This window comes from Dermacentor andersoni, chromosome 3, assembly GCF_023375885.2.
Source record: "Dermacentor andersoni chromosome 3, qqDerAnde1_hic_scaffold, whole genome shotgun sequence".
NCBI lineage: Eukaryota > Metazoa > Arthropoda > Arachnida > Ixodida > Ixodidae > Dermacentor > Dermacentor andersoni.
The window spans coordinates 52,682,143-52,695,500 of NC_092816.1; the positions used below are offsets into that span (position 1 = coordinate 52,682,143).

The window sequence follows — 13,358 nt, forward strand, 5'->3', positions numbered from 1 at the left end:
CTTGTACGATTTACGGATTTACGACATTTGGCGGTATTTTGTCGGTGCACAACCTAGCTCTTTCCCCGGGTATTTCGGAGCAGAGCGGTGAGTATTCAAATTACGACATGCTTAAAATAATGAGCTTCTTGTGCCTTTGAATGACCAAACTGAGCACGAACAAGTTCGTATCCAACGCTGTTTTTTCTCGTTAGCTGTTAACGACATAAGCAATCAGCTGAGACAGTTGTGCGCTACATTGGATGTGTCGCTTTCCCGCAATGGCGCAAATTTAAAATGACTGCTGTGATTGTGATTGTTTCTGCAGGCCACGTAAAGCATGGCGAACTTCGAGTTCGTCTTGCCTTTGACCAAGGACCAACTTTTGAGATCCGAGAGTGTCGGGCAGTATTATGTCAAGGACGTGGTGCCGGCTCGTGAGATCGGAGCACAGGTTCGAGGTACGTAGTGAGCTGTTTTAATTTGTCCCTTCAGCGCGGTGTAATCCGCGCACTGTTCCTTGATTCATCTTGCCTGTGCTGTTGTCTTTGTGCGTAGGATTTCTCTCCAAGAAAAGACTCCTCGACACCAAATGTGTTGTTGATTCCTTCGATCTGCTTTACAGCGTTATCACGTAAGTCAGACATTACACTTCTCTTGTGTTTAAGCGCTTTGGAAACTAGGTCTCGTGACGCTGCATTGGTCGTGTCAATTTGCAGAAACTTTCACTCCGTTGACGAGACGGTGATCCAAGATGCCTTTGACCTGGCACTCTTGGGTAAGTACTCGCGTCGGTAGCTTGCCGCTTTGTTCATTGGCAATTTCATACCTGTACTGCAAGTTCACATGTTTTCGCAGGTGTTTCAAAGGTGGAGTCAGACTTGACAATATTGCTGCAAGATTCTGACGCAGCCTTAGATTTCGACACCAAAAAGCAGGCGCAGAATCACCTCAAGATGTCCAGCTATGTGCTTTGTCACCTCATCGATCTCATTGAAGCTGAAGCCAGCAAGCCGTCTTCAGATGTGGCCGTGAGCGCGTCAAAGGTATTTGCAAGTTGCCCACATTTTGTTATCCTAAACAGGCACGTCGTTAACTGATTTTGCGCTGTGATGTAGACATTTAAATGGTACATGTGTTTGTTACTCGTGGTAAGCACAGCTTTAAGTTTCCGCCTTCTACAAACCCACAAGGTATCTTCCCTGCACAACAAAACCTTCATTAAGGTGGTCTGCGTGCTTCTATGCTACTACACACAAGGTGCAAGGTACTGCCGGCACCCTATGAGTCGAGAATAATTAGGTGCGATGATGGCAAGCCACTGTGTGACAGATGCCTGTGATGAGCGCACATGCACTTACATCGTTATAGGGTCGGCAAAGTGTTGCATTAAATTTGAGCTCTGTTCCTTCACCATGGTGGCATGGCGATAGAAGGAATTTCTGTTTGGCGGGGAAGTTGACTCGGAGGTTTTGCAAATGGACTTGGAGTTTTATCATTGGCGAACGAAAGTTATTGTAGACTTTTTAAAGCCTTTCTCTTGTTTTTATAATATTCTTGTATGTGGATGCTTGTATGGTTGCTGGATTGGAGCATCCAGATCTGTTTTGTGAAGGAAATTGTTTTGTGCAAACTTCTTAATGTTATTTATGCAACTCTTTCATTATTTGCATTAGAGGAAATAATAAACAGTTCATTTGGGTAAGCCTGCATGTCTTTATCATGCAGAGAAAGCTGACAATGTTGAAATGGCATCATTTCATGATGACATGGTGAATAAGAGAGTTTGTAGAGTACTTGTACTACATTCTGTAATCTTTCCTCTTTCTTTTTTTATTCCCAGACAGTAAGCTTGAGGATATTGCCTAGGCAGAGCTCTAACCTACGGGTGTATGTCATTCTGCTTTATTTCAGTTAAATTTCTGAGAATGAAGGCGTGTGTAGAAATTCCAAAACTACCTGAAGTATAGCCTAAGCTGTACAGTACAGTCAACCACGAAAGTTCATCGACCAGGTGATCTAAAAAAATTTTGAATTTCTGAGCAGCCTGCAAAAGCAGCCAATAAAGCTGTACATCACAATGTTGTTCCCATGTACTAGCAGAGGTTGTAAATGCGAATACCAGGCTGTGCTGTCAGGCAGTGGACATGTTCAGCCTTTTGCCAGATTCCATGGTTCATAAACTTTTGTGGTCGACTGTCAATGTATCTTAGGGAATATAATAATGAATCAATTGTTTATTTAACATGCCTACAAACAACCCTAAGGTATGAGTGCTGGCACACTGGCAAGAACAAAACAAAAAAGAACAAATACAGGGAAAGAAACATTAAATAGAAAATGACCGTTATGAAAAGAAACAGTTTACAATCTACAAAAGCCACGGTGAGTTTGCTGCAGAAAGATGACAAAAAAATGCAAACAATGCATGATAGTCAATAAAAATAAATTAATCAATCCAGCCTTTAGATTATGTGCCCAGAAAAAAAGAAAGGATAATGTAGAGCTTAAAAAAGGATGCGAGGTTTTAAAGAAGAAAAAGGAAATAATGCATGCACAGAAAAGTCATTTTGGCATAATATTGTCACAGAAGAAAAGAACAAGGAAGGTTGACAAAAGCTCTTATCCATCAACGAAAGAAAGGTAAACTGATCATCAACAGAAGATTAGTGAGCAAGTACAATGAGAGAAAGAACTGTACAGGTAAAGGTACAAATATAAGGGAAAGTGGATAAAGAAAGAGGAAACGATTCATGTAATATACATGTAAATGCAATGCACCAAGAACAATAATTGTACGGAAAAAAGAAAAAAAAAAAAGCCGCTGGGACATTAGACATATCACCAGGAAAGGTGAAAATGTATTTAATTGCATGGTAAAAGAGCGCACGTAATGACAAAAACTAGCACACAACAATACGAAGCTGGGAACAGGACGATGAAAGCTACTGGTGAAAAATATCAAGATCATTGAAGTAGGTATTACCTATACAGATTTTGAATTCTATACACAGAAGAATGTTTGCTGTGACAAGCAGGAACGTAGAATAATAAGTTTACCCCAGTGACCTTCTGTGGAAACCGAAGTATGACATAAGTATAAGTAAGTAGCTCAGCTCAATTCAGGTAATAATAATAATAGCCCCACTGCCCAGGGTTGATGAAATTAAAGATCTTGATGTGTACTTGGACAAAATGCTAAGCTTCCCTTCACATGCTAAATATGCAAAAGAACATGTCCTTCGTGCTCTTGAAAATGTTTGTCGCATGTCCCATGGTTTCCACTCCCCTGTTGCCTTTTCGGAATTGTATTTTATTGTGTGCCTTCTGCTACTGGAGTATGCCGCTGTAGTTTGGGGTGGAACGTGCAAATCTAATGGTGGTCTCCATAGTGGTGGTTTCCAGGATAAATTGATATTTATATTTTCAAGCGCCACTTTTGCCGTTCTGGCTACCATAGCCTTGCCCTCACAGTTATACGTCTACTCGCACCAATAAAATCAAGACGTATTAAATAAGACCTTTTGTTGCTCTATAAGGTGGTTCATGACATTATGCATTGCCAAAAGCTTCTTATTTAGCATGTATCGATGTACTTATGTCTTAACTGTGTTATTGCTGCATTGTTGCTCAATAGGTAACTGTTTATCCAGCTCTCTTCCTTTATTTCTTCCAAGTTTAAAAAAAAAATTGATACCATAGCTTTTGGTTGTAGTTGTTTTGCATTTCTACCTTAATTGTTTTTGTTTCACTGCATCAGAACTCCTGGGTGCATTAAACAATAATAATAATAATAATAATAATAATTATTATTATTATTATAAACCATAATGTAATAATAAACCAATAACCAAATGATCAGGCACCAGGAACTGCAGTGGTTAAAACACCTGAGTCACACGGCTCAACCAGCTTTACTCAAAGCACCTAGGCTTTGGATTTATAACAGCAAAATTTGGAGCATTCAAATAAATGTTTATTGTAAGCTGAAAGATAGCACATAGCATTAGCGTGGTTTCCTTCTTTAAATATATATATATATATATATATATATATATATATATATATATATATATATATATATATACACACACACACACACACACACATTTGATCACTACCATGCTTATGCTGAACTAATTTGTTGTGTGCAGCTGCTGCCTTCATGAGATCATAAACTTTTTCTATATTTGTTGATTCTGGGTCGCATAAGATGCGATGGCTATTGCGTATGAATGATGGCTAGCAGCTGTGCAAGCTTTGCTCAACATTCCTTCTATGCCAGTGACCAGCAAACAGCAGAATTTTTCTTTTACAGATTCTGCCAAACTAGTTGATGGAATTTGTTCTTCTGTTTTCCCACTGCAGGGTCGCAAGAAAGTTATTGCGAACAACATGAAGTTTATTGAGTGGGGGTCACAGAAACTGAAGGCTGTCCAGTGCCTCAAGAATATACACGAGCTTTCCCTCCAGTGCCTGTGGTCACCACAGCCTGTTGAAGACGAGTACATCAAGTGAGTCAGACGTCGGTGTTTGTCATCCGCTACTGGTGGCTCGGTGGCTGCGACATTCTGCTCCTAAGTGCAAAGTTATGGGCTCCATTCCCAGCCGCAGCAGCTGCGTTCTGATGGGGCGGAGTGCAAAAGATGCTCAACTACTTCAGTTTAGGTGCACGTTAAAGAAATGCAGGTTATCCAAATCAATCCAGAGCCTACGGTGTCTCTTATAGCCAATGCGTTGCTTTGGTACGTTGAAGAAGCACTGACGTGACATTTTCGACTGCTCATTTCTTGCTTTAAATGAAGGTCCTCAACTTTGAAAACCTGAAATCGCAGGAAAAAAAAATGTTTTTCAATGGAACTGAGATTGAAAAATGAGAATGGTTCGTTACATTGCGAATTTCGTTAAGACGAAATTCGTTATTTTGAGGTTTGACTGTATACCATAAATCATGAAATAAAATATATATATATATATATATATTTGCAGGCTCCACTTGTTTCTAAAACTTGTGTCTGCCAAAAGCACATAATTCGCCTAGTAAACAACTATTTGCATAGATAGCATTAGTTTAATCAAAATTGGTGATACTTTATGTTTAGAGGACTTGTATAATCTGGAGATAACAGTGTCCCGACAATGTGAAAATAAAAAGTAAGAATTTCCAATTCCACTTAACAAGGTTGTAGAGGGGGGTTGTCTTAATTGACTTTGCGCTTGTACTGCTTAGGGTTGACGGCCAACTCTCTCTTTATATGGCCGGACTTCGTCACAGTTCCCACAAAGTAAAGGAGGAAAGTGCTTTAGGCTCTTCTGTATTATCAACAAACCTTTCTTTTCTTTCTTCTTCTCCCCCCCCTGTACACACACACGTACAGACACACTCAAACACATAGAAAGTGCTCTGATTTAAAGCATAGATTTAGAGCAGGGAGACCACTCTGCAGGTTATCAAAACGCCTCTGAAGGCTGCACATAGCTAGTCCAAGTGCTTCCGTGCTTTTCTAAGCCACTTAAATGTTTTTTAAGCACTTCTTAGGATGCCACTGCTTTGTCGTAGTCCATAGTGAGAACTGCCATGAGGGAGTATCAATTTTAGTGTTTAAATTGAGGTTGTTTACCAGCGACCATTTACTGCTTTCACACAGCTCACCCACTGTGAAAGCTCCGTATAATATAGCTTGTGATTTTTTTCGTAAGCCAGCTCCGAAAGTAGACTTTACTGCTCCAAAATGCATTTTTGGCTGCTCCTAAAGATGCTCCGAAATAGCATGGGTCAGTAGCACCACTGCATTATAGCGAAAGAACAACAGGTATATTGGTAAAATGTTAAGCTTTACTGAAGTAATTCAGCCTCTTGTTTTGATGTCCTCTAAAAATTTGTTTTCCAGTCTTGTAGCTGATTGTTTCTTCAAGTTGATAGAAGATGCTGGCAACATAAAGTCGAGCACCATCAAGGATACATTCACCACAGTGATTGCCTTGAACATCAAAAGGCACAGCTATGCTATTGGTGAGTTTATGTTATAGTACTGTTTTGTGTTTGATATCGTGGAGCATGTGTTGCAGGTTGGACATTGATGATGATGATGGTGTCGGCACCTAATTGTAAAGGCATTGCGACAGTGCAAAAACTGTGTACGCTGCTACTGCCTTCTGACATTTCCTCATGGACTTGACAGGTGGAGGCAGGCAGAGGTGTGACGATGTTCCAGAGACAGCTGTGCTCTATATTGAGTAATCTTGTACTTATTGAAGAAACAGTGCAACTCGCAGTGGTCATAGTGACAGCGCACTTGGCAGTCATCGGATTGGATGACACGTCCGACAATCGGTCTCTGTTCATGCGTTGTCATCGAGCATTCAGGCTCGACCAGTAGTCATTGTTATAATTCTGAAAACTACCGCATGTGTGACATGCAATCTGGTAGGCGGGCTTGTCTTTCTGGAAGTGGCCACAGCATTTGTGATGTGACAATGATGTGATGCAGCAAGCTTGTGTTGCACAACAAACAGAGACATAACTTTTACAATGAAAAAAAATATATATAGATTTTTTTTTATTTGCTCTGCTGTGAGTGTATGAAGCACAAGATTGTGTACTGTGGGAACATGTCACTGAGGCTTTATGAATGCCTGTCAGGTAAGGGAGAGCGACAGAGAATTGTTGTGCAGGATATTCGTGGCACTATCAGTATACGAAACTGACATCTAAAGTTATCATGCTTGAAGCACATATGTTCCTGCTTTTGGCTTCGGCATTGGCCATCATTTCATTTTGCTGTGCTGTGCTTTTTTTTTTCATTCATAAAACTGCAATGGTATAGAGAAAAAGCTTGCGGCTCAACTACGGAAACAATTGCTACAGTACTTGCTCAGTATGCTACAGTATGCGCTCATAACATTATGCTTAAGCTAGGTGCCTTGTGCTTTGCAGGATGCGTCATGAAAATAATGCAAGTGCTGCAAGCTCACGAGCATGTAGCATCCTTTCTTGCCGAAGCCCTATTGGTCTTTTCGGAGAAGTTTGGCGTGAAAAGCATTGTTGGTGACTGCATCAGGTAAGAGAGAGTCCTGCTTCATATTTTCCCTGGTGGATATTGTGTGGGAACTGCTGCTGTGAGTTGTAGGGTTGGTTAGCTTTTGGCAAGAAAGAATGCAGCAACACAGTAGCGCAGACATACAAACAGGGCCCTTGGAGCTTTGCCCAAAAGTGTGGCTTCACGGCAGCATGCCGCATTCAAGCATTAATATGGTAACTGTGACACCGACACCCACCATCGCGGTTGTGTCATGCGGGGATGCCGAAAATCCGGAAACACAAAAGAGTAGTAACCGCTCTTCATTTGTTTGTTTGTTGGTGGTCACACTTTATTTGCTTGCCGTTCATTAGCCATGCTGAAAGCTCGTACAGCATGTCTATGTTGGCGCTGAAGTTCACCTTCTGGCAGCATGAATCAACTTGACATACTCCAGCATTAAAACGGTCCCTAGACGGGGCCCTGCAACTTCCTATGTATAACCAAAATTTGTTATGGGGCATAATCAGGGGCCCTTTAATATTGTTACATAGTAGTTTGTGACGCTACAGAAAGACATTGTGAGGAGAAGAGGAAGATGAGGTGATGCTGACATTGTTCAGTGGTATTGCTCTACCCTGTGGCTTCGAGCTATGCATTGTCCCTGTATATATGTCCCCTGTATATATTCTTCCCCGTAATATTTAGTGGAGGTGCAGAGTAGCATCATTAGCCACAGAAGCAGAACAGAAGTGTTGTCCGCTACGGAGATCCAGATCCAGGTTGTCTTGAGTTCACAGTGCATGTAGCGCAGGCATTGAGCCAATTAGTAATTGTGTTATGGGTCATAATGTCCCAGACACAGTATGCTCATTACGTTGCCTTTGTGCCGCAGGTATCAAATGGGGGTTTACTGAGCTAAAAACAAGAAGCTGGGTGCCTGTCATGGACTCTTTCTGTCGCCATTTCTATTCACATGTCTATTTCTTCCATGCAGAGAACTGTGCCGCCTGGATTCCTTGGAGAATGCACAAGACGTCGGCGGCATCCGCAACCTTGCCACATTTCTTGTGGAGCTCACAGACAGGATGCCTGACTTGGTCACGAAGTCAGCTGGCTTGCTTGTTGACCTGCTGAATGTCAAGGTTTTTATCTGTTTTTTGTTTGTTTTAAAGATGAACACAAGCAGTAAATGCAAGCTTCCAAACCAAAGCTGAGTTTTTTAGTATTATCATAATTTATTTTTATTTTTTGACAGTCGCACCTGCTGTGGCACATGTCTCCTTTTCTTGCATGGCCGTGGCAGTGCGTGGCTGTCAGCACGGCTGAATGCATGTTCAGCCCGCACGTCCTGCTGTGTATGTTATCTGCTGTGTGTTCAAAGAGTAGGCATGTCGAACTGCCGTCGCATCATTTGCGCTGTCCTCCCACATGTTCAATACTGGAGGTAGCGAAACCTCGAGTTTCGTATACGCGTTGAAGTAAAAGGCAGATATAGTGTTCGTTACCCACTGCTGACACTTTTCATGACACCGTATTCCACTGATGGCGAAGCAATCAGCCACGGGGGGTGGAGTGAACGCGAAAGCGTTGCTGGCTTCGCTTCGTACCACCGATGTGAAGTTATCGTTGACATGGCATAAAAGCGTATCTTTTGTTGCCAACTCTCAAATTCAACAAAATTATTTTTTTCTCATTCAAATTTGCTTTTTCTAACTGCCTGATAATTAGAAAAATCTTGCTGCCCCTTCCGTGTAAGAAAAATCCATCAGCGACTGTACTTATGTGCATATAAGCTCAAATTTCAATAATAACAATATTTCTGTATAACTGAGCAGATTTCAAATTTTACGGAGTTTATTAAACCCCCGGAATAATCGTTGCGAGTTATGTTATGTAACACGTCGAGCATTCCGCGCTTTGAAGCCGTCCGCGAGGATTACAAAGGTGGAGTCGGCGCCACTGCTGACAGCGGCGAATTCTTTCGATGAAAAATGTGGCACCGAAAAGAAATCTTGCTAACGAGCGTCAAAGCAGCTAGGCCTAGGATTGCTGAGGTGGTGTGGTTACGGCTGCCAGTGGATCGGTGTGTGGGAGCACTGGTTCGAGGCTGCGAGATAATGAAAATGGCGATGGTGGTGGCCGCGATTAATGTCTTTCGAACCTGCAGACACTGCAGAAAGTCCGGAAAATTGGATGGCGAAGGGTTTTTGCCTCCAGAATTTTAGACGTTCTTATGCATTGGTTCTACGGGGTATGTGGCTTTGCTGCAAAGGTGTCCGAATTAGTCCTTGACTGTATTATAGGAAATTGCTCAGTATGTTCTGATCAATGAAAAGTTAAATGATGGAAGTCGGCTGTAGGATTTCCTTCAGAATAAATGTTGCGAGCTGGAGGATCACACAAACAAAGACAAATGGGTGCTTTGTGTGGTTCTGTAGTTAGCACTGTATGTTTCTTTTTTTCTTTTTTCTCAAGATCTTGATGTGCAATTAACTATCCCAAATTCATACCCTCATAATTTTTTTTCAGAGCTACACCATGCGGATTGGAGTCTTGACAGTTTTCTTCAAGATTGTGCTCGATGTCCTAAGCAAAGAGGGATTGGACAACAAGGAGAAGGAACTGAGAGACACGCTCCTTGACCACCTGGAGGTTTGTTTTCTAGCATATCACTAGCATTTACTTTGAGAGCAACGAGGCAGGGAGTACAGTTAAATATGGACCAACGAAAATGTCAGACGAGTGGCTGGAGTCCAAGCTAAGCTTGTAGTGGCAACTAAATTTCTGCGTTCTGCTTCTACCATGGCAACACAAGTTGCATGCAACTACATATAACTTGCAGGTCTTTATATTAACCGCCAAAGTTTTTCGAGGTTATCACTGATGTATTCCCAGGACCAGTGAGAGATTATCATATAAGTTAGATTAATGGCATCGTCAGTTTCAAAAATGTAGGTGGAAGCTTTAGTGTGAGGCAGCTTCACGTGTTGATTTAGTGTAGATATTTCTTTCTTACTGTGGATTGGACAGCGATGCGCTGTTAATTGCAAACATTAATGTTACGATCGCTAGTATATGGTTGGTTCACTAACCGTTTCATTTGTAACAGCGGCATATTCAGTAACAAAACATTTATTTGCACCTGTCAGCTATATGTTGTACACTACACTCTAACAAATGTTTGCACTTTTTGGAGCTTATCTTGTCCTCAAGCAGTAATGGTCATCTATCTTGTGTGCTCAGTACTTCCAGGACGTGAGTAACATGGATGTTATCAGCTTGACATAGCATTCTCGACAGGAAAGTATCAAGTGTCGAGTTTTCAAGAAAGGATATGCAAGCAAGACAGATGGCGATTATTGTTTGAAAAAAAAAAGAAGTTAGACACACCTCAGAGCGTGTAAGCTGTTTTTAAAGTGTACGTCTAAGAGCAGAAACTGTTTGACTCGTTGTAAACAAGGCAGATATAAGTGACATCAACTAGTGCCAAGGCTTATCTTCCACAATTATTGCACCCATTTTGAATTTTTACATGCACCATATACTTTTCATAACTATATGCATGACTTTGCCTGTTTCAAAGAAAAGGCTATATCATCTTCACTGTGTCAAGTGACATAACGGTTTTGATCTGTAGCAGCAAACCCGAAAGTAATGCTGTTAAACGTTGTGGGGATGCGCGACTCTCACGCGTCCCCTGATATGTTGTTTTTCCGCACGGCTCGCGTGGCCTGGCGCCCGTGGTGGTTGAAGTGGTTGAGGCGCAGTACGAGAGATGGCGCGAGTGTTGCGCTGCTAACGCCGCCGGCAGGCGGGGTTACTTGGGCGCCGAAAGGCAAGGCACTTTCCTCTTTGGTTCGGGACAGCAAGCAGTGCGGACGTGCTGTGCCGCGCGTGCACCGATCCATGCTTCTGCGAGACTGTCTCGCGTGGCCGCCTTGGAACGCGCCACCGTTCACGTGACCGTACGCACGAACGACCAGGCGTTGGGATCCAGCACGGGGCGAACATATTCGCTCGTTATCCGGTCGCGGTGAGTCGGACTTCTAGATTTGTCGCGCGCCCATCGGCATGTTTTGTGGGTAGCAACTCGGCTAGCAGGCATTGATCTATGAAAGGTGCAATAAATGCTCTTGTGATTGTTTGCACTACTGTGTTGTCGTTCCTTTGTCCCAAGAGCACGGGAGGAGAACCCCACAACGTCTTAAGGCATTAACTATATTGAGGGCCGATTCTTTTCCCCAAGTGCGACCCCCAAGGGTTTAATTCTTTATTTATTGCAGATTTAAAATCTTCAGACTGACTGCTGCAATTTTCATACTGACCATAAAGTGACAAAAACAATTTTTCCATAGGTAAACATGCATTGTTTATTCAGTAATACATGGGTTTCTATGAATACATATACGTAACAAGAATAAAAAGTAGATGCACTAAAATGGGCATATTCTGACTTGGCAATCGGGTCCGCCCTCGGAGGAATCCCTGCTTGACTCACTTTCAGCAGAGCAGCTAATGCCTGCACACATAGCGTAATCGAGCCGTATATGTGAGCAAACATTAGGAAAGCCGATGGTTGTGTGTCCCTTTGAAAGACCAAACAAGGCCGAAATTTTCAGTAATCCTTCGTTCCGTCGCCAACGAGGGGCAATCAGTTTTTGTGACGAGAGGCAATCAGTTTTTGCGAGTCGAGTCTCGACAAAAGAATTTCAGGTATGGCAGCATCGTTTATATAAAGTGGCATCGTTCGTAAGTAGAATCTCGATAATTCGACTTGAAGGGTCATGGTGCTGCCGCAAAGGCATTTGAATTATCGGGGGCCCAGAAAATTGGTCGTTGACTGTAGAGGACACCCTTCACTAACAGAAGTAATCGGTGATGCACACCTGCACATGCCTGCGCACAAATTTCCACCGCATCTTTTTTTTCCCCCTCCGTGTGCGGCGCTGAGGGGTCTCTTCTAAGCTCTTCCTCTATGGCGCAGTTAGAGAAATGCTGGTTGGAGGCACCGCCACTTGATTTGGTGCACTGTTGAGAGCATTGTCAGTGTGCAGTATGTTTGAATTACCCGCCGTTTTTGCCCATTGGAATGCTCATGACTTGGACGGGACCACAGCATCAGTTCTAATAAACCGAAAGTTAGAACTAAGCATGCTCAAACTAATGAGATTCAAACGTGTGTGTATATATATATATGCACACAGTGGAACCCTGGTTATCTGACGTAAGTTTACGCCTGACCCGCGTAATACGATGACCCTCGCGAAGCGCGGCACGAAACAGCAGATGAAAGAAAAGTGCCACGGGTCTCTTTCCTCGCACTGTCTCTCCGCATGCAGAGCACTTGACACCACTCGACCGGTTCGCTCCGGCGGAGCTTTCTTCCCTGCCTCGTCTCATCTCACCAGCAGCCACCCGCGACGCTCGCTGTGCTGAAATAGCGCCTTTTCTTCTCCACAATCACTTTCTCCCTCTCTTCTTGGTGGCGTCGCCTCTCGTCGCGTTGGGGAAGCATTTCTGTCCTTCCAGTTTCCCAGCAGCAGATCGCCGACAAGGTAGCGCGGAGAGGCCTAGGTTTATTGCACGTGTTCTTCATTGTAATCCTAGCGAACAGCATTCAGCGGAGGTTTTGAGTTGTGTGGAGCAACGCGACGCATGGTGACCCGAAAGCAGACATTTCTGTCGCTCAGCGATAAGCTGAATATTATCGAGGAAGCAGAAAAGCGGCATGGAGCCACGAAAGCCAGCATTGCCCAGGACCCGAATCTTCGCTTAAGACGATCCTGGCAAACAAAGCGGTGATATTGCAGAATGCCAACACGTTCGCGCTCAAGTGGAAAGCGGCAAAAGAAGGACAGCATGAGAAGTTAGAAAAAGTTCTCGTCAAGTGGCTGCATCAAGCACGGAACTCTGCGATCAACGTTGACAGCACCATTCTAAAAGAAAAGGCAGACCTTGTGTCATTGCGTCTGGTCATCGACGACTTTCAGTCATCGAACAGGTGGCTGGATTGCTTTAAAAAATGAAACAGGATTGTGTACAGCCGTTCCTGTGGAGAAAGCACTTCCGTGGACGTTTCAATGCTGAACGAGTGTATGGAGTCGCTGCCAGAGATGATTGCTGCATACGAGCCCTGCGACGATTTCAACGCTGATGAGAGCGGCATTATTTACCATATGCAGCCCGAGCAAACCCTTGCGTTTAAGGGTGACAGCTGTCATGGTGGCAAGCATAGTGAAGATCGTGTGACGGCACCATTCTGTGCTAACAAGGACGGTTCCGTGAGGCTGCCCATGCTCGTTGTTGGAAAGTTTACAAAGCCACGGTGCTTTAAGAACTTGAAGACGCTGCTGTGCA

At 43.2% G+C, this 13,358-nt stretch overlaps 1 protein-coding gene across 1 annotated transcript in view; it reads left to right on the forward strand.

The window, feature by feature from the left end:
• Positions 1-21: 21 nt before the first annotated feature.
• The window catches only part of Cap-D2 (CAP-D2 condensin subunit), a 71,925-nt gene continuing 58,588 nt past the window's right edge, over positions 22-13,358 (forward strand). Inside the window, exons 1-10 of the mRNA XM_055078055.2 lie at positions 22-87; positions 308-440; positions 538-613; positions 699-757; positions 838-1,025; positions 4,348-4,493; positions 5,871-5,992; positions 6,917-7,040; positions 7,996-8,143; positions 9,531-9,653. Of these exons, the coding sequence (XP_054934030.1) occupies positions 320-440; positions 538-613; positions 699-757; positions 838-1,025; positions 4,348-4,493; positions 5,871-5,992; positions 6,917-7,040; positions 7,996-8,143; positions 9,531-9,653 (1,107 nt within the window). The 5' untranslated portion in view covers positions 22-87; positions 308-319. The remainder of the gene's footprint in view (positions 88-307; positions 441-537; positions 614-698; positions 758-837; positions 1,026-4,347; positions 4,494-5,870; positions 5,993-6,916; positions 7,041-7,995; positions 8,144-9,530; positions 9,654-13,358) is intronic.